General features: G+C 44.3%; 1 protein-coding gene across 3 annotated transcripts in view; it reads right to left on the bottom strand.

The window, feature by feature from the left end:
* LOC100471425 (beta-galactosidase-1-like protein 2) overlaps window positions 1-21,986 on the bottom strand; it is a 58,285-nt gene that overhangs the window by 23,876 nt on the left and 12,423 nt on the right. For 2 of the 3 annotated variants that reach the window (XM_011221878.3, XM_034666121.1), the window contains exons 2-7: window positions 20,495-20,692; window positions 18,957-19,025; window positions 18,308-18,403; window positions 16,461-16,569; window positions 4,911-5,003; window positions 2,038-2,119 (exon numbers count right to left, since the gene is read on the bottom strand). In XM_011221878.3, the coding sequence (XP_011220180.1) occupies window positions 2,038-2,119; window positions 4,911-5,003; window positions 16,461-16,569; window positions 18,308-18,403; window positions 18,957-19,025; window positions 20,495-20,692 (647 nt within the window). Of the gene's footprint in view, window positions 1-2,037; window positions 2,120-4,910; window positions 5,004-16,460; window positions 16,570-18,307; window positions 18,404-18,956; window positions 19,026-20,160; window positions 20,383-20,494; window positions 20,693-21,986 lie in introns of those variants that run through there. The other variant, XM_034666122.1, reaches the window with a different exon arrangement.

The raw sequence follows: 21,986 nt of genomic DNA, 5'->3' as shown, positions 1-21,986 counted from the left end.
AGGAGGGGGGGAACAGCGGGGGCGGGGCGGGGGTGTGGCGAGGGGCGGAGCGGGCCTTGGAGGAGGGCCTGGAGTCCCGCAGCAGGCGTCGTTGACTCCCTCCGTGCCTCCAAGGTCTTGCTCAGCACGGTACTAACGCGCTAAACCGGTGCACCAGCCTCCCAGGGGTCTTGCCTGCCGGCACTGACCCCAGACCCTGCCGGCCTCACCGGAAGTGATGGACCGGCGGAGGCCTTGGAAGCAGCCACAAGGAGGCAGTGCCATCGCGTGGACGTGGCGGGAATCGCTGCTGGCCCTCGAGGAACTCAGTCAGGGAGAAGGGCCTTCTTTTGCCCATTCATCCAACAAGTCACATCCTGAGTGCCCCCTGCAGGCCGGAGTTGGCCTAGGGCTGCGGAAATGAAAGGCCCTATCTGTTCAGTCTAGTAGACGGGAGGGCGACGCAGAAGGAACGGGAAGCCCGGCGTGCTGCAGCGGAGGCAAGCAGGTAAGAGAGCCCACAAGAATCATCTGGCAGCTCATAGGAAGCTCTTCAACCACCATCATCCTTGGGGAGCATGAACCGTGTCCAGGCACAGGAGCACAGCCAAACAAGACGGTAACCAGGCCCTGGCGGAACTTAACGCTGCAAACAGATAAATAATACAAAGAAACTACCCAGAACGTTGGCAGGCAAAAATAAAGCAGGGCCGAAGGGCTGGGTGAGCTCCAGGAGGAGCTGCATTTCAAATGGGTGCTTTGAGGTGACCTGGGAGAAAAGCTGGAGGAAAGGGAACAGCCATAAAGTTCTTTGCCGGAAGGCTGGGGGTGTCCAGTATGTTCCAGAAACAGAAGGCCAGGAGGAGGGTAGAATAGGATGGCGGGGGCAGGGAGCCAGGAGACACCTAGCCAGGTCACAGAGGTCACAAGTCAAAGGAGGCCCTTCGAGGCCTTTCTCATAACTTGTGCTTGAGTCTGAGGAAGGCAGAGTGTACCTGGAGTTAAGGTGAGGCCTAAGGCAATCCAAATGACATTTGCAAATGCTGCTATGTTGAGAAAAAGTTGTGTGGGAATCAACAGTGAAGAAAGGAGATCAGTTCAGAGCTGTTGCAACCACACACGTGGGAGTGATGGTAATAGCAGACGTGGTAAAACTTACTTGGATCTGGATACATTTGAAGCTAAAGCTAAAGAGAAAAAGGATTTGCTGTGTGTCAGGCATACACAAGGAGAGGCCTGAGAGTGCCTACAACGTTTAGGGCCTGGGCAACTGGGAGAAATGGAGTTGCAATTTACTGAGAAAAAGAAGACCGAAAGTGGGGCAGGCTCTGGTAGGGAAACAGACAAGTTCAGTTCGTCACGGGTTCCATTGAGACCGGCAGCCTTCCTGGGCGCTGAGCCCAGTACACAGAGGCCCATGTGAGCCAGGAGTTCGGGAAGGTCGCTCATGGAGACGTGCATCTCACACTCATCAACACACAGGTCAGACTTAAAGCCACCTGGATGACATCACCAGAGTGGTGAGTGTATGGAGGGGAGGAACATTCATTCCAAGGAGTGAGAAGTAACAGATTTAAACATCAGAACGCAGGGATAGAGAAGTGACTGGAAGGAGATACCAAGCAGGAGCAGCCTGTGAGGTCGGAGAAAAACCAGGAAATTGGGTCTCAGACACCAAGGGAAGAAAACATTTCAAGGGAAAGAGATTGATGATTGCTGACAAAATCAGAGAGGTCAGAAGTGACAAGGATGAGCATTTAAATTTGTAACATGGAGGTCACTGGCAACCCTGAAAAGAGCAGTGGCAGTGGAATGGCGAGGGTTTAAGAGAGATGGAGAGGAAAAGGACTGGAGACCAGAAGTGGAGACCAGAGATCCGTCTGCCACAGATCCTCCAGCCCTCTGAGCCCCAGAGCTTTGGGCCCAATGCCGTGCACATGGGAGAAGCTCAGACAGCAGGGAAAGGCCACTTGTGGCCCACGCCATTTGGGGAAGCATGCAGAGTGAGGCCAGGGTGCTGCCTCCCACCCTACCCCCGCACGGCTTCCAGGCAGGCACCTCCATCCATGACTCCCTTTTGCAGGCCATCCTTGTTGTCTGAAGTCAAGAGCAATTCCACGATACCTCGGTCCTCCAAGGCCTGTGGAGGAAAAGGAAACAAATCAGTCTGTCATTCATCGGAGCTGGGAAGGTGGCAGCAGAAAAGAAAGAGGGAAAGATTCAAAATAGAGCTTTTACTTCTCTGCAGAAGGTGGACAGAAACCTATCCTGTCTGTGCCCAACACATTCAACAAAGCTCCTATCGCTGAAGTCCAGCTGAAGCAGGGGCAGGGCTGTCAGACTCTGGTGGACCCTTAGCTGCCTCAGATCTGGTGAGGTGCCAGATCTGGCTAGTGTGCTGTTCCTAGACGGGCCTACTCAGAGGCCAGCTTGCAAGGGGCTCCACGAGCAGGTCAGGCCCTCCCGACCCTCCAGCTCCCCCCACACCAGAAGCAAGCAACCCATCCCTTCCCCCCACTGGGCCAGGGTGGGCTCTGTTCGACACAGTCACACACCCATGACACGCTGCGCGTGCCCAGTAGAACAGGAAGAGCTCCTCGAAAGTCGTCAATCAAATGAAGAAGTGGAAGGAGCACATACTGTGCTGAGAGGCAATGACTATCTTACTACTCAGAATAACTGCTACCACTTATGAGCCACTTACAGTCATGCCAGACCTCCGGCTAAATACTTTACATAGACTGCCCTGTTCACTCTTCACAATGAATAACTGTACTGAGGAAGAGTCTCAGAGAGGTTGGATAAAGTGTTAAGGGATACAGAGCAAATTAGATAGTATGGCACTGAATCCAGAGTCTGTCCAGCTTGGAAGGCACTGTTCTGGGGCTGTGGGCTCTTTTGGATGAGAAACCCCAGCCAGGGGGACTTTCCTCTAATTTTCCCTGCAGGTATTTTGACAAGACTGCTTATTTCAACCAAATCCTTTGGGAAATAGGTTAGACAGAGAGTAATCCAGTGGATACACAATGTTCGTGTCTAAAGCCCAATGCCAGTAAGGAAAGAGCAAAGGGGGCCCTAATTCTCAGAGACCACAGAAGCTGCAAAAGTTCAATCCATTAAGCAAGGTGAGATGTCACGTTAAAAGGACCCAGCACCTCGCAACTGTCCAGCCAGTCATTTGCCGATATGTAACAGGCTTTGCCTCAGTTCCTACCTTATGCATACAGTATCGTGGGGGTTGGGAGGGTGTAACCTTCTTTTACAGCTGTACTAGTTACTTGACCTTTCACAGGCATTAATTTATTGAGTGCACACTGTAAGGGGTAATTACTATTTCCTGAGCACCAGCAATCTGCCAAGAAGAGTGAGGGGTCTTGTTTCTGTAATCTCACTTCATTCCCAGAGCAGCCTTAGAGAAAGGCATTCTTGTCTCCATGGAGCACATGATGAAGCTAAGGCTCAAAAAGGTGAGGGGATTTACCCAAGGTTATCCTATGCTGACGGTGTCCGTATGTCCGCAACACCCAGGAGAAGCCGCATGGCAGCTCAGGAGGGGATCCTTCCAAGAGCTCAGGATGACAGTGGGTGGGTGCAGCAGCTTCTCTTTGTTCATCTGTCTCACATATGGATACCTTCCCCAGACGCCAAGGAAGTGCTGACTGAGCTGGAGAAGCCCCTGAAGGGGCTGCATTCTCCTCTCCACCCACCAGCAGAGCTCTCCTTCTCTACAGCTCAGGACTCAGTAAACACCTGCTGGAGAAGCCCCAGCATTCGAGAGACGGTCTAAGGGAAGGAGCTATAGTGGGAGAAGTTCTCCTATCCTGGGCCCTGGCTGGGATTTTTCTAGCTAATTCAAAGGCTAAGAGGGAGCTGGAGGTACGGTCTAAACAGGCTGCAACTGGGCTTGACTATCAGGATGCAACTCTCCCCTTCCCAGCTTTGGGAATGCCTCTTCCTACAGATAGGCTTGCTCCCTACACGGGGCTTTCTGCAGATGATAAGAAGGGGGAAGACTAGATGAGAACCTATAAGCTGGAGTGCTTGACCTTGGTCCACCTGTGTGCAAGGACTGAGGTAATTTCCAGATGGAAAATGAATCTGCCTATGACAGCAGAAGAGATGCTGACATCAAGGGCCAAAGCTAAAGCAGCTTTAATTAGGTGGATTCCCTGAGCCCACTTAACATTTCCTCAACCCACACCATGGCCCGTCCTGCTAAGTACTCTAAAACCACTGCCAATAATCTATCAAAGTCTTATTTATTGACTACTTACTATATGCCTAGAACAGTCCTGAGCCAAGTGATCTCACACATACGCACAATTCAGAGAAGCAAATTCTCTCATTAGTCCCACTTCAAAGAAGTGAACATGGAGGTTTAGAAAAATGGATAGAAACCAGATCTGAGTATAGCCCCGTTTTTTTAAGTGTCATCTAGGCCTGCCCTGCCCTGATCTGCCTGCCATACATTAGATCAGTGGTTCTCAAATTAACCCACACATTGGAATCAGATGTCTGAGGACCGCCCCAGAGATTCTTTTTTGATTGGTATGGTATGTGGCCTGGGCATAGGGATTTTTAAAGTGAATGTTCAGATGAAGCTGGGAACCCCTGCTTCTGATGCTAGAATGACAGCAGCCTCTATAGAGAGACTTCACTAATCATTACATTCAATGAAGCCCATCCCTTTATTCTCAGCCACTGCAGTATCATGTGTGTACTGCAACCCCCAATTAGACTCTATTGATAAAGGGTAAATAAGTGATGACCCCACTGAAATAAAAGTATGGTGAAAGGATTCACTAATTAATAAATGGTGCTAGGAAATGTGGTATTAATATGAGAAAAGAATTAGACCAACATGTCACATCATAGCCCATACTACATTTCAGAGGAAAGAATGTAAAGAAATAAACCAAGCTGACTCTTACTTTCTTGATATAAGGCATATAGGCGGGGTCTCTGTTATAGGAACCATATTCATTCTCCACCTGCACAGCAATGATGGGGCCTCCATGTTTGTACTGGGGAAAGAAATAAATAATCAAAAGCTGAGTTTGTAGTGGAAACTGTACTAATTTCACCACACTTATCACCAATTAGCAAAATATTCCATTTGAAAGCAAAAGTCTGAAAAGATTTGATTATATAATTGAGAACAATGTCAGTAAGACACAGAGTAGGTAGAGAGCTCCAGGTCCTTGTTCCCTTATGGAAACATCAAATAAACAATTATAAACTGACTAAAATAACTTTATAAGAGCTCTGGAAACCAGCTAAATGTTTAAGCAAATCAAGAAAAACTCATGTTTAAAATGATAAGAAATCTCATGGTGTTTTTGCTCACCCTTGCATAGCATGGCATAGTCAGAAAAAAGCAACCCAACTCCCAGTTCCCTCCCTCAAGACAGAAGGAGCAAAATGGAACTTGTTTGCGATATTCTGCTGTCTGTAGGCTGCCCAGTAGACTAGTTTCTGTCTCATCTGACTTGAAGCTCAGACAGGAAATGGCATAGCTTGGATCTCAGATTGGAAGCTACATAAGGCAATGAAGACCACAGCATGTGAAAATTTTGGGGGGTCTACAGACCCATGTATGCCAGGGTGCAAACGGTTATAGGCAGAGGAATATGATAGAACATCTAAGGCCACAAAAAGAAGCTGGGGTGAGACTCTTTTGGAAATTAAGACTTATAAAAGCAGCAACGGAAAGTTGGGAGGAAAAAAAGGGTAGCACACACTCAGGCCAGACTAGACGCATGCCCAAAAAACATCTAAGAAGATCTAAAGCCATCACCCCATGCTGATCTTAATGCTTAGGAGCCCACCAAATAAGGAAGGTGTTCCCCACCAGTCTGCAAAAACTGAGAGAGGTGACTGTTGTTTCAAATGCCCAGTTTTCAACAACAACAACAACCACGAGGCAAAGAAAGAGGGTAACACAGCTCATTCAAAAGGATAAAGTAAATCTCTAGAAACAGTCTCTAAAGAACACACACTGGACTTACTAAACAAAAAATTTAAAACAACTGCCGCATATATATATATGTATATATATGTATATACATATATATATATATATATATATATTTTTTTTTTTTTCAAAGAGCTAAAGAAAACATGGACAAAGAAATCAGGAAGAGGCCATATCAGCAAAGTAAAAATATCAATAAAGAGATAGAAAGTATAAAAAAACTAAACAGGATTTCTGTAGCTGAAAAATACAATATCCAAATAGAAAAATTCACCATATAAGTTCAACAGCAAATTCCAACAGGAAGAAGAAAGAATGGGATAACTTGAAGACAAGTAATTTTAAATTATTCAGTCTGTAGAGCAGAAAGAGACAGAGAATGGGGAAAAGTGAATAGAACCCGAGGGACATACACATCAGTAAGCAGACAAATATACTCATTGCAGAAATCCCAAAAAGAAGAAAGAAAAGGGGCGGAAAGATTATTTGAAGAATTAATGGCTGGAAACCTCTCAAATTTGAGGAGACATGGATATACAAATCCAAGAATCTTCAGTGAAATCCAAGTAGCATTAACCAAGAGACCAAACCAAGACACATTACAACCAAACTGTCAGAGCCAAAGACAAAAAGAGATTCTTGACAGGAGCAAGAGAAAAGCAACTTGACATGTACAAACGATCCCCAATAAGACTCTCAGTGGATATCTCACCAGAAATCTGGAAGGGCAGTGACAGAAGGATGATACATTCAAAGTGCTGAAGGAAGAAAAAAAACAAAACTATCAACCAAGAATTCTACATCCCAGCATAACTGTCCTTCAAAAAATGAGGGAGAATTAAGACATTCTCAGACAAATAAAAGTTGAGGGAGTTTGAAACCACTAGACTTGACTTATGAGGAATGCTACATAGATGGCGGAGGAGCAGGGGACCCCTTTTTCAGCTGGTCCCCTGAATCGAGCTGGATAGGTACCAGACCAGCCTGAACATCCACGAAATCAGCCTGAGACACAGGAAGATACATCTGGATCTCTACAAATGAACATCTCCAGCGCTGAGTATTAAGGTACGAAGCGGGGAGCCATGAAACAGCGCACAGATATCGGAAGATAAACGGAAGGGGGAGGGAGCCGCCGCATTCGGGCGCTGGGAAGTGGTAGCCACCTGCACGGGGGAGCAGGCGGACTTGCGACCGGCACCCGCGAGAGAGCAGACTGAGACCGTGAGCCGGGGAACGCACCACCAGACTGAAATGGAGCTCCGGTGCGCTCACTGGAACCAGACTGACACCGGGAGCTCTGGAGCGTGTGGGGGTGGCTGGCGGCTGGCAGTGTTAGAAACACAAAGGACAGAGACGCGCCGGCCCTGGAAGTGAGGGCTGGGACGCCGGGAGTGGGGCGCACATCCCGGGACGCTGCAGGGTTGAGCAGCACCAACAGAAACAGAGTTAAAGTGGCCAGAACATCAGTGGAGAACGGTCCGCGATCCCTCTGTTCTGAGACAGAGGCTGAGATTCGGCCACTGCTGCTCTGACTCTCAGAAGAGGCACAGCAAACCGCCAGGGAAAGCTGTCAGAGAACAAAACCCTGGAAACACTGGCTCACAGTGTGCCCATCCCCATCCCCCCTTGCAGGGGACACGGAGACTCTACCCAAACAGGGTTGCCTGAGTATCGGCGTGGCAGGCACCTCCCCCAGAAGGCAGGCTGAAAAATCAAGAAGCCCACATCCCTAAGATCCCTATAAAACAAGGGCGCACAGCCTGGGTCCCAGTCAATAATTTGGGCTCTAGACAACCCTGCAACCTCTCCTCATCAGAATGACGAGAAGTACCCCCCAGCAAAGAAAACACAGTAAGTCTGTGGCCTCTGCCACAGAACTAATGGATATGGCTGTAACCAAATTATCAGAAATGGAATTCAGAGTAACAATGGTCAAGATGATGTGTAGACTTGAAAAAAGTATTAACAAAAATATTAATGAGAACATAGAATCTCTAAGGGTGGAAATGAGAGCGAATCTGGCAGAAATTAAAAATTCTATGAGCCAAATGCAGTCAAAACTAGAGGCTCTGACGGCCAGGGTCACCGAGGCAGAGGAACGCATTAGCGAATTGGAGGATGGGTTAGTAGAAGAAAAAGTGAAAATAGAAGCTGGACTTAAAAAAATCCATGCCTACGAATGTAGGTTACGGGACATTACTGACTCAATGAAACGATCCAATGTCAGAATCATCGGCATCCCCGAGGGGGTGGAGAAAAACAGAGGTCTAGAAGAGATATTTGAACAAATTGTAGCTGAAAACTTCCCTAATCTAGCAAGGGAAACAAACATTCGTGTCCAAGAGGCAGAGAGGACCCCTCCCAAGCTCAACCACGACAAACCTACGCCACGTCACATCATAGTGCAATTCGCAAATATTAGATCCAAGGATACAGTATTGAAAGCGGCCAGGGCAAAGAAATTTCTCGCGTACCAAGGCAAAGATATCAGAATTACGTCAGACCTGTCTACACAGACCTGGAATGAGAGAAAGGGTTGGGGAGGCATTTTTAAAGCTCTTTCAGAGAAAAACATGCAGCCAAGGATCTTTTATCCAGCAAGGCTGTCATTCAGAATTGATGGAGAAATAAAGACATTCCAGAATCGCCAGACATTGACCAATTTCGTAACCACAAAACCAGCCCTAGAGGAGATATTAAGGGGGGTTCTATAAAAGTAAAAAGTCCCCAGGGGGATACAGAACAGAAAGTCACAATCTATAGAAACAAAGACTTTACTGGCAACATGGCATCATTAAAATCATATCTCTCAATAATCAGTCTCAATGTAAATGGCCTAAATGCTCCCATAAAACGCCACAGGGTTGCAGATTGGATAAAAAGACATGACCCATCCATTTGNCTCCCATAAAACGCCACATGGTTGCAGATTGGATAAAAAGATTGATGCATCCATTTGCTGTCTACAAGGGACTAATTTTGAACCTAAAGATACATTTAGACTGAAAGTAAAGGGATGGAATACCATCGTTCACACCAATGGACCTCAAAAGAAAGTTGGGGTAGCAATTCTCATATCAGATTGGATTTTAAACTAAACACTATAGTTAGAGACACAGAAGGGCACTATGTTATTCTTAAAGGATGTATCCAACAAGTGGATATGACAATTATAAATATCTATGCCCCCAACAGGGGAGCAACAAGATACACAAGCCAACTCTTAACCAGAATAAAGAGACATATAGATAAAAATACATTAATAGTAGGGGACCTCAACACCCCACTATCAGAAANTCAACACTCCCCTATCAGAAATAGACAGAGCACCCATGCAGAAAATTGGCAAAGAAACAAGGGCTTTGAATGCCATACTCGACGAGTTGGACCTCATAGATATATATAGAACACTACACCCCAGAACCAAAGCATACTCATTCTATTCTAATGCTCATGGAACATTCTCAAGAATAGACCATGTTCTCGGGGCGCCTGGGTAGCACAGTCATTAGGCGGCTGCCTTCGGCTCAGGGTGTGATCCTGGTGTTCCGGGATAGAGTCCAACATCGGGCTTCTCCGCTGGGAGCCTGCTTCTTCCTCTCCTGCTCCCCCTGCTTGTTTTCCCTCTCTCGCTGGCTGTCTCTCTGTCACATAAATAAACAAAAACTCTTTAAAAAAAAAGAAAGAATAGACCACTTTCTGGGTCACAAAACAGGTCTCAACCGATACCAAAAGACTGAAATTATTCCCTGCATATTCTCAGACCACAACGCTCTGAAATTGGAACTCAACCACAAGGAAAAACCTGGAAGAAACTCAAACACTTGGAGGCTAAGAACCATCCTGCTCAAGAATGACTCGATAAACCAGGAAATCAAAAAACAAATTAAACAATTTATGGAGACCAACGAGAATGAATACACAACGGTCCAAAACCTATGGGATACTGCAAAGGCAGTCCTAAGGGGGAAATACATAGCCATCCAAGCCTCACTCAAAAGAATAGAAAAATCTAAAATGCAGTTTCTATATTCTCACCTCAAGAAACTGGAACAGCAACAGAGGGACAGGCCTAACCCACTGACAAGGAAGGAGTTGACCAAGATTAGAGCAGAAATCAATGAATTAGAGACCAGAACCACAGTAGAGCAGATCAACAGGACTAGAAGCTGGTTCTTTGAGAGAATCCATAAAATTGATAGACCACTGGCAAAACTTGTCCAAAAACAAAGAGAAAGGACTGAGATTATTAAAATTATGACTGAAAAGGGAGAGGTCACGACCAGCACCATTGAAATTGCAAGGATTATTAGAAACTTTTATCAACAGCTATATGCCAAAAAACTAAACAATCTGGAAGAGATGGAGGCCTTCCTGGAAACCTATAAACTACCAAGACTGAAACAGGAAGAAATAGATTTCTTAAATAGGCCAATTAACTATGAAGAAATTGAGTCAGTGATAAACAACCTTCCAAATAATAAAACTCCAGGCCCAGACGGTTTTCCTGGGGAATTCTACCAAACATTCAAAGAAGAAATAATACCTATTCTCCTAAAGCTATTTCAAAAAATAGAAACAGAAGGAAAGCTACCAAACTCATTCTATGAGGCTAATATTACCTTGATCCCCAAACCAGGCAAAGACCCCCTCAAAAAGGAGAATTACAGACCGATTTCTCTAATGAATATGGATGCCAAAATCCTCAACAAGATCCTTGCTAATAGAATCCAACAGTACATTAAAAGGATTATCCATCATGACCAAGTGGGATTCATACCTGGGATGCAAGCATGGTTCAACACTCGCAAATCAATCAATGTGATACATCATATCAACAAGAAAAGACTCAAGAACCATATGATCCTCTCAATTGATGCAGAAAAAGCATTTGACAAAATACAGCATCCTTTCCTGATTAAAACCCTTCAGAGTGTAGGAATAGAGGGTACATTTCTCAATCTCATAAAAGCCATCTATGAAAAGCCTACTGCAAGCATTATTCTCAATGGGGAAAAGCTGGAAGCCTTTCCCTTAAGATCAGGAACACGACAAGGATGCCCACTCTCGCCACTATTATTCAACATAGTACTAGAAGTCCTTGCAACAGCAATCAGAAGACAAAAAGGGATCAAAGGTATCCAAATCGGCAAAGAAGAAGTCAAACTGTCTCTCTTTGCAGATGACATGATACTCTATATGGAAAACCCAAAGGAATCCACTCCCAAACTATTAGAAGTTATAGAACAATTCAGTAAGGTGGCAGGATACAAAATCAATGCCCAGAAATCAGTTGCATTTCTATACACGAATAACGAGACTGAAGAAAGAGAAATTAGGGAATCCATCCCATTTACAATAACACCAAAAACCATACGTTACCTTGGAATTAACTTAACCAGAGACGTAAAGGACCTATATCCTAGAAACTATAGATCACTTTTGAAAGATATTGAGGAAGACATAAAAAGATGGAAAAATATTCCATGCTCATGGATTGGAAGAATTAACATAGTTAAAATGTCCATACTACCCAGAGCAATCTACACTTTCAATGCTATCCCGATCAAAATACCGAGGACATTTTTCAAAGAACTGGAACAAATAGTCCTTAAATTTGTATGGAACCAGAAAAGGCCCCGAATCTCCAAGGAACTGTTGAAAAGGAAAAACAAAGCTGGGGGCATCACAATGCCGGATTTCGAGCTGTACTACAAAGCTGTGATCACAAAGACAGCATGGTACTGGCACAAAAACAGACACATCGACCAATGGAACAGAATAGAGAACCCAGAAATGGACCCTCGGCTCTTTGGGCAACTAATCTTTGATAAAGCAGGAAAAAACATCCGGTGGAAAAAAGACAGTCTCTTCAATAAATGGTGCTGGGAAAATTGGACAGCTACATGCAAAAGAATGAAACTTGACCACTCTCTCACACCATACACAAAAATAAACTCCAAATGGATGAAAGACCTCAATGTGAGACAGGAATCCATCAAAATTCTAGAGGAGAACATAGGCAACAACTTCTATGACATCGGCCAGAGCAACCTTTTTCACGACACATCGCCAAAGGCAAGAGAAATAAAAGATAAAATGAACTTATGGGACTTTATCAGGATAAAGAGCTTCTGCACAGCCAAGGAAACAGTCAAAAAAACTAAGAGACAGCCCACGGAATGGGAGAATATATTTGCAAAGGACACCACAGATAAAGGACTGGTATCCAAGATCTACAAAGAACTTCTCAAACTCAATACACGAGAAACAAATAAACAAATCATAAAATGGGCAGAAGATATGAACAGACACTTTTCCAATGAAGACATACAAATGGCTAACAGACACATGAAAAAATGTTCAAAATCATTAGCCATCAGGGAAATTCAAATCAAAACCACACTGAGATACCACCTTACGCCAGTTAGAATGGCAAAGATAGACAAGGCAAGAAACAACAATTGTTGGAGAGGATGTGGAGAAAGGGGATCCCTCCTACATTGTTGGTGGGAATGCAAGTTGGTACAGCCACTCTGGAAAACAGTGTGGAGGTCCCTTAAAAAGTTAAAAATTGAACTACCCTATGACCCAGCCATTGCACTACTGGGTGTTTACCCCAAAGATACAGACGTAGTAAAGAGAAGGGCCATATGCACCCCAATGTTCATAGCTGCATTGTCCACAATAGCCAAATCATGGAAGGAGCCGAGATGCCCTTCAACAGATGACTGGATTAAGAAGCTGTGGTCCATATATACAATGGAATATTACTCAGCTATCAGAAAGAACGAATTCTCAACATTTGCTGCAACATGGACGGCACTGGAGGAGATAATGCTAAGTGAAATAAGTCAAGCAGAGAAAGACAATTATCATATGATTTCTCTCATCTATGGAACATAAGAACTAGGAGGATCGGTAGGGGAAGAAAGGGATAAAGAAAAGGGGGGTAATCAGAAGGGGGAATGAAACATGAGAGACTATGGACTATGAGAAACAAACTGAAGACTTCAGAGGGGAGGGGGTGGGGGAATGGGATAGACTGGTGATGGGTAGTAAGGAGGGCACGTATTGCATGGTGCACTGGGTGTTATACGCAACTAATGAAGCATCAAACTTTACATCGGAATCTGGGGATGTACTGTATGGTGATTAACATAATATAATAAAATAAAATTAAAAAAAAAAAAAATAATGATTGTACTGTATGGTGACTAACATAATATAATAAAAAAAAATTAAAAAAAGAGAAGAAATGCTACATAGAGTCCCTCAAGTTGAAATGAAAAGATGCTAGACAGTGACTTGAAGCCATAGGAAAATACAAAGTTCTCCGCTAAAGGTAAATGTCAAAAAGAATGAAATCTTGCTATTTGCAACAATGTGTATAGAACTAGAGGGTATTATGCTGAGCAAAATAAGTCAGTCAGAGAAAGACAAACACCATATGATTCACTGATATGTGGAATTTAAGAAACAAAAAAATGAACATAGGGAAAGGGAAGGAAAAATAAAATAAGATGAAAATTGAGAGGAAAACAAACCATAAGAGATGCTGTACTCTAGGAAACAAACTGAGGGTTGCTGGAAGGGAGGTGGGTGGGGGAAAGGGGTAATTGGGTGATGGGCATTAAGGAGAGCACTTGATGTAATGAGCACTGGGTGTTATATGCAAGTGATGAATCAGTAAATTCTACCTCTTGAAACTAATTTAAAAAAAAGAAAAATGTAAAAACCAGTATTGTTCTAATTTTAGTTTATAAATCTACTTCTTTTTTCCAGGATTCAAAAGACAAATGCATAAAAATAATTACTAATCTATATTAATGAGTACACAACATATAAAGATTTGACTTGTGACATCGGGAAAATACAGGGAGGTAGAGCTATAAAGGAGTAGTTTTTGTGTGTGACTGAAGTTTAGTTGGCACCAATATAAAATAGAATGTCATAACTTTAGGACAGTATTTGTAATCTCCATGGTAACCACAATGAAAATATCTACAGAATATACACTAAAAGAAATTAAAAGGGAATTAAAACTTGTCACTATAAAAAAATCAACTAAATATAAAGGAAAGTAGTAATGGAGGGAATAAGGGAGGGAAAAGCTACAAAACATAGAGAAAACAAATTAAAAAATGACCAAAGTAAATACTTCCCTATCAGTAATTCCTTTACATGTAAATGGATTAAACTCCCCAATGAAAAGACCTAGATTTGGACTTGTACAACACTACAGATCAACCTAACCTAACAAGTGAACCTATATATAGAACAGTCCATCCACTAACACAATACACATTTTTCTCAAATGTATACACATGGAACAATCTCCAGGATAGATCATATGTTAGGCCACAACGCAAGTTTTAATAATTTTAAAAGACTGAAATCATACAATGTATCTTTTCCAATCACAATAGAATGAAACTAGAAACCAACAGAAGAAGGAACATTGAAAAATTCACATTTCAAATTCCAGAAATATGTGGAAATTAAACAACACACTCTTAAAAACGACTAATGATTCAAACAAGAAATAACAGGGAAATCAGGAAATACCTTGAGACAATGAAAATAAAAATTCAACATAAATTTATGGGATGCAGCAAAAGCAGTGTTAAGAGGGAAATTTATAGCTGTAAACACATTAAAAAGGAAGAAAGGTCTTAAATCAACACCTAGCTTTTCACCTTAGGGAACTAGAGAAAAGAAACAAACTAAACTCAAAGGTAGCAGAAGGAAGGAAATAATAAAGATTAGAACAGAGATAAAAATAGATAATTAAAAAAAAACAGAGAAAAATCAACAAAACCGAGAGTTAGTTCTTTGGAAAGATGAACAAAATTGACAAACCTGTACTAAGATTACCTAGTGTAGCAGCATTATTCACAACAGGCAGAAGCAACCTAGGTGTCCATTGATGAATGAACTGATGAACAAGATGCGATGCAGACATACAAAGGATTATTATTCAGCCTTTAAAAGGAAGGAAATCCTGACACCTGCTACATGTGCTACAACACGAATGAACCTTGAAGACATGCTAAATTAAAGAAGCCAGTCATAACAGGACAAATATTGTAAGATTCTACTTATATGAAGTATCTAGAATGGTCAATATCATAGCAACAGAAAGTAGAATGGTGGTTGCCAGAGGTTATGGAGAGGGGAGATAGGAAGTTAATGTTTAATAGATACAGTGTTTCAGTTTGGGAAGATGAAGAAGTTCAGGAAATGGACAGTGGTAATGTTTGCACAACCATGTGAATATATGTAATGCCAGTGAACTCTACACTTAAATATGGCAACAGTAGTAAATTTTATGTTATGTATATTTTGCCACAATAAAAAACAAGATAATTATGTTATACCCAGAATATTTTTTTTTAATTTCTGATACACTATTTCCATACTTGAGAGTGGTTCTGAGGCATATTCCTGGTATGACCTTCCCTACAACCCCCACCTCTACATAGAGCACCCAGTCTACTACAACCTGCTGAATCATCTCAGTAATCCCACCTTCCTTGCAAAAGTCTAGGCTAATAATTTCCTGGCCTCTTACTTCTTTCATGATTAGGGCTTCTAGGTTTAAGAAATAAAAATACAAGAAAGCCGGTTAAACTTGAATTTACAATGAATTAATTTTTATATAAATTATGAATATTTTTAATGTACGTATGTCCTGTGCAATATTTAGGACATATTTATACTAAAAAACATATTCCTGTTTATCTGAAATTCAGATTTAACTGAGTACCCTGTGTTTTATTTGCCTACCCTAAAAATGGTCAAGTAATTCCTTTGATCTATGTGTGCTGTGAACATTCCAAACCATTGACTCAAGAGCAATTTTTATAGATGTACTAACTTTTTATAAATGTGCTAATTTCTCAGCATGACTCTTCTAATTTTTATATGAGCTATTGGATTAATTATTCCCATTCCTGCCTTTTTATTGCTTCCAAGTATTACATACAATAAGATAATTTCTCCCCAAAATTGATTTTGATCAGCTATATTTTGAATAAAATGTGTACCATACAGCACCTTTTTGGTAGGTAGCAAAAAGATGTACCTTCAAAAGTCATCAATTTTATAACTACAAAAAGTCCTGCTGTCTTACAGGTAAGGGCCCATCCATTTATGTTCCTCTCCATGTAGGATGAGCCAGTAAGTACGCTATTGGGACACCAGTCGGTGGGTTTTTCAGTTACCAAGACATCACATGTGGCAGCTCTGACACTGTGTGGATGAATGTAGGTCCTTATCCCTGTCTATCCCTTCAGCACTGGACCACCTAAGCCAACACTGAAATACATCTTTTAAAAGACAACTATTAAAAACCCCTCCAATTCTAGATCTCAGGCAGTGGGGAAGACTGCATTCCTGTGTTGAAAGGAACTGTGAGCCCCTGGTCTGAGAGCTCATCTAGGACTATTTACTCCCAGTAGGAAGACAGCTGAAGATCAAAGAGGAGGTTCCTTGCTTTTACCTGGAGTGGCACCACCCTGGACATCAGGTGATCAAAATAAAGGTCCACTGCTTCGGTGAAGCCCTTGTAAGTTGTTCTCAGCCTCATGCCAGAGTCTTGGAGTAACCAGCTTGAATAAAAGGGGGGTGGGAATTAGTTGCACTGTTTGTGGGTTTGCTCTGGGCAGGATGATGGTGGGGAGAAAAGAAGCAGCTTCAGAGAACTGGGAAGAGTGAGACCATTGCCACCCCACTACCTCCACTCAGCCAGGAAGGCAAGAGATTGTGCAAACAGATCAGGGACAAACACTGCCACAGCTCCAGCCCTGCACGCTGCACTGCTTCCCTATGAAAAGACAAGCAGCATTGCTACAGATTTTATTTCCAGCTTTGTGGCTCTAGGTCAGAGTGAGAAAATCTTTTCACTGAACTCAAGGCCCAGTGTTGAACCATTTACTATAAAATCTCCTTACAAAGGGGGAAGCCAAAGGGGTTAAGGAATCACTGGGGCCAGATGCAAGCTTCCAGTGTCACCCAGAAAACCAGGCCTGACACAGAGGCCATGAGAGGCTAATCCCACTTCTCCCCACTGCTCTCTGGCTGACCTGGGAGCTCATTAGCATCAGCCTCCCCAGCTCTTCAGAGCTCAGCTAAGGGGAGTTGCTGGTGAGCAAGAACGTGAATGTTTCCCACAACCTGTCCACTGTGATCACATTCCCAGGCGTACACAGATCATTCCTTCCAGAGTTGGAGTCAGGAACTTTCCCTTCTCCCTTGAAATTCTGAGAAAACTCTTATATTTTCTTACAAAGGCTCTGATGCTTCTTGTCCTAATTTGGAAGTCCTGAACAGGGTCAGAAAATTATCAATTTCTGTTAGGTAGAAATGTATGAGGAGAGAGCAGCTTCCTCTCGACTGATACTTCCACCTCCGTCTCACCTAGAAGGGTCTAGCTTCTCATTCACACTGGGTCTCTGCTGGTTTGGGCCTCTCTGGGGTGCGCCCACGTGCCAGGACCTGAATGGACAGTGCTGCCCAGGAGGAGGGCTGAGTGCTGGAGCTCCCGCTGCTTCTGAGCTGGCACTTAAATCCCATCCTCCTCCTGGCAGCTCCAGCTGAGCCTGAGGACATCGCTGACGTGCAGATTTCTAATCCCTAGGTGCAGGGGGAGGGCACTCTGGCTGTGTGCACAGCCTTGTCAAGGGCACAGAGACAGAGAAGTGATCCTAGGGAGCAAAGGAGATGGAGACAGAGCCTGCTTGGGGTCCCTAGGGAAGGGCTGGGTCGCGCTGGAGACAAGAAAGAAAACAAGGCCTGGGCTGGTGGCTGTGCTGTGCGGAGAGACCATTCCTGAAGGAGACCACAAGGCAAACAGGGCAAGCCTTCTTCCCTCTTGGGGCGGCATGGGGTAGGGAGAAAGTGAATCTAACCATCTGGAACACCCTGAGGATGGGAAAGGTTATGCCTATTAACAAGAAAGTCTTTTTGTTGAAAATTAATGGCAGTAATAACGAGGACAAGGAATGAATGTGGTACCAGGTGATTACCGTCCAGATTTCTCCTCCAACCCCAGAAAACACTACTGACTTTAGTGGAGACTACACACCCTAACATAATTCATTAAAGCCTGAGATTTGAAGATAACACATAAAACAAAACAATTATTTGTTACTCTTATACTTTATCAAAATAAAGTGACATCGTTTAAAATGGCCTCCATTGGGTACCACTTATTCTGAAAAGGAATCTCAGTACAGAATGAAAAATATACTTTAGTAGCAAAATTAAACCTACATTTGTGATTACCGTTTTGCACAAGCACAGAGGACAGCCCAAGTCACAGCTGGAGCCCCTCACAGCACCACTCACCTGGGCAGGCCCCCGAGGTCAATCTCACTGCAGATATAGGGGCCTGGACGCAGAATCACCCACAACCCGATCTCCGCAGCCATCAGCACAAAGGCCCTAGGGAGGTCAGTGTCAACAGCTCTCAAGACACAGAAGGGAGGATGGGGACAAGCCCAGCATCACAAGGTGGTGAAGCTGCCCAGCTCCTCTCCTCCCTGCTTTCAAAGGCCCTGGGAGCTGGGTTCTCACCTGCTTCCAGCTCAGGACCTTCTGCACAGCCCCACTGGGGGCATAAGGTTGAAGGGCATTAGACAGGGTAGAGGGGGGTCCTAACAGTGAACCTACCCCAACGGCCTTGCTACCATAGAAAGGCAACCCCTGTCCCAGCCCAGGTGACTGGACCACACTGCAAAGCCAGGCAGATACTGGGGATTAGGTACCTCTGGCTGTAGAGAAGAGGTCTGGGCTCAGAAGAGGTTGACCCAGACCCCCAGAAGTAATAGGTTCATGGCTGGACAGTATGTGGATCCTGAGAACAAGGCTCCTGAACCTCTGGAGCAGGTTATCAAAGCAGAACAGAGATGGTCCCATCATTCCTGATCAACCCCAAGGGGCCACCTCTCTGCCTCCCCACCTTGGGCCAGACCACAGAAGCAGGAACAGCACTTACTCCAGGTCCAGGTTCCCAGAAAAGTCAAATTTGCCTCTTTCTGGTTCATGGAGGTTCCATGGAACATAGCTGTAATAGAAGATAATTACAGGAATGAGCTTTTCATTTATTCCACTTTGTCTTCTAGATTAACTTCTTTATCCCTAAAACCCACTATGATCGTTGAAGATGTACTTCTTAGGTACATTGTCTTAATGGTGTCAGGATTGGAAGCAGGAACTAAGGAAAGAGATCTAGGGACCTTAGAGAATCCAGGGCCAATCCCTGGGGGGCTAATACCTCATCTTAGGAGAAGGGAGAGAAGGCCAGTAAGATGCGGGTGAAGCATGAGATGTGACCACAGGTCAGCTTGAGCATGCCCTCCCCCCACCTCCTCCCTCCCTCCCCATTTCTCCCACTTCTTCATCAGAGAAAAAAAGAAGTACCTTCCTAAGGGAAAAAGTTATAAGTAAGATAAGAGGAAACCTCAGTAGTGAGTCCTATTTTTACTGAAGCAACCAAAATTCCAAAGAATTCTTTCCTTATCTTTTCTTTAGAAGATAAGGAAATAAAATCAGTTCTTTAAGGGGCCCAACTCAAGAGGCAGAGGTATGGGGTGATGTATGGTAGTAACACAGCTGCTCCTCTCCTGGACTCCCACCCACCGCCGGCTTCCAGCGGAGCCCTCTCCAACTGCAAAGAATGTGCACAGGTAAAGGGAGAGGATGTTTGCTTGCTTCCAGTTCAGACTCAGGAGTTCCGTGTTTGTTTGCTTGCTTCCAGTTCAGACTCAGGAGTTCCGTGTTTAAGAAGATACAGATTACTTAGCTTTTATAAGGTTAAAATGCTTAGCCTGCAAGATTCCCATGAACTTCAGGAGTCCTGTGATGTGTGAATGTACCCCCTGGACCAGAATTTACATATGCAAATATATGGATCCTTTGAAGTAATCCTTCTGGAAAATTATATACATTTGTTTCAGCTATGCTATGATGGCCCAGAACATTCCTGTATTTCTTTTTAGAAATTGTCTTCAAAGCTACCTCATGAACCACTCAAGAAAATCTACATCCTTGATCTGTAATCACATATTTTTGTCTGAAAATAGCTTTCCCAAGGAAACTTACTTTGAAAGAGATCACACTCATTTGTGAATAAATTGGGGGGTGGAGTACTTGTTTAAAAAAAAATCGATAATTTAATCACCTCCTAAACCTATACTCACCTCCTTCACTGTATTCCTTTGTATGCCATTGCTTTCTATTCCTCTAAAGCTTATACACCCATCGCATCTTCTTATCTGCACTAATGCGGAGTGCTGTGCAGGTGACGGAAGGAGGTCATACATGGCAGTCCTATGCACAGGGGTGGGCTCCTCCTATATTTTTCCTCCAAAGCTCAGCCTGAAGATTCTCTTCAGGGACAGCTCACATTCAGGATCTGGCAGGGTTCCCTCATCCTGACACAATGGAGACCTACAGACTGGGCTGCCTTGAAGAAGCCCAGGACAGAGATGCTGCAGACGCCAATGTTTAGTGGTGGGGTGGGCCAGCACTCACGTGGTGAGGGTATTCAAGCCACAGGCTTTCATCTTCAGCAAGCGGTCCCTCCAGTATTCCTTGGGCACCCGGAAATAGTGCATGGAGCCCCCGAAGATCCAGAAAGTGGAGTCCTCCAGCATGAAGTACTGGCCATTGGCCTGCAGCCCTGACTGCCTGTGTCTTAGCCATGCAGGGATCAGACTATACCAATCCAACCTGCAAAGAGAAAAGGCAGCCGAGAAGCTTGGCTCATCCTCAGCAGTGAGCAGGGGTACAGAGTCTTAGGAGAGAGGCTTTTTTTCCTCCTCCACAGGCCCTCTGCATTTCTAAGAGGTCCTGCTTCCGAGGTCTTCAGAAAAGGCTCCCCACCCTCCTATTTAGCCAAACCTTAGGAGCAGTCTTTCTTCAGTACACTCATCTGTATCCCACTACAGGGGAAGAGCAAGCTGAGGCCATAGTCAGGAACAAGATAAACGCAAAGGTCAATATGGAAACTGTGTGCTAAAAGGACAGAGGACGAGGTGGGGGCAAACAGCATGGAAAGGGTATTCTCAGAGGGGTGCAGGGTGCCCAGGGCAGGTGTGGCACGCAGTTTCCTACAATGGCCGGCTCTTCCAGGCCATTTGACTAAAGGTCAAAGAAGCAGCTACTTCAAATAGTACCTCTGAGCCAACTCATGGTCACAGCTGCCCCGCTTGAGGTGCAAATACCTAGAAAGGGGTATCTGGGTTAGAATCAGCATCTGTTCACTGACCAGCTTTCCAAGTCTTAACTATTCTCTAAAGATCAAGTTCAAGAGATGATCCAGCACAACAGAGAGCCCCACCTGGGAGGGCTGTTGGAAAGTGTTAGTCCCTGAAAAAGCAGGTCTTGACCGAGGGGAGATCCCTCAAACTGATCCCATGACTAGAATTCCCTCCCTCTTTTCTCCCCAGTCTCCGAAGGCCGTAAGAGAAACCCAGCAAGAGATGCTGGGGAAGCCAAGAAATTTAGGAGTTTGGAGACAGGAAACAACAGCGTGAGTGAGTCTGAGAGAAAGCAAACTTCAGTTGGTGCCTTTTCGGCACCCACTTTTCATTACGGTTCCTGACACTAGAGGGCATACTGCCCCCCTCAGGGCTCTTCTGCATTAGAAAGCTCCCTAAACTGCTGCCTGCGGTCTTTCCATTCATTTTGTAACACTGGCTAAAACTGTGCCACTGAGTGACATGCTCTGCTTAAGGCCCAAATTGCTCCAGTCGATCAGTACTGATACACACTGACTGGGGACTGTCATCTCTTAGAAGAAACAGAGATGCATGAACCAAAATTAGGCTGAGAGCTTCAATCTTGATTCTGGACTCGACAATTCTCTGTGTCATTCAAAGGGGCAGCTCCTTCACAGAGCTTTGGTCGCCATGGGGACCAGTAGTGGAGGTCACGGGGCAGAGGGCACATGCATGTCACACATCCCACTGCTGACTCTCCCACTCTGCTCATGGGATAAGCCATGCCTTCCACTCTCTCTCCA

This window comes from Ailuropoda melanoleuca, chromosome 8 (assembly GCF_002007445.2).
Source record: "Ailuropoda melanoleuca isolate Jingjing chromosome 8, ASM200744v2, whole genome shotgun sequence".
NCBI lineage: Eukaryota > Metazoa > Chordata > Mammalia > Carnivora > Ursidae > Ailuropoda > Ailuropoda melanoleuca.
This window is presented reverse-complemented; position numbering and strand designations above follow the sequence as displayed.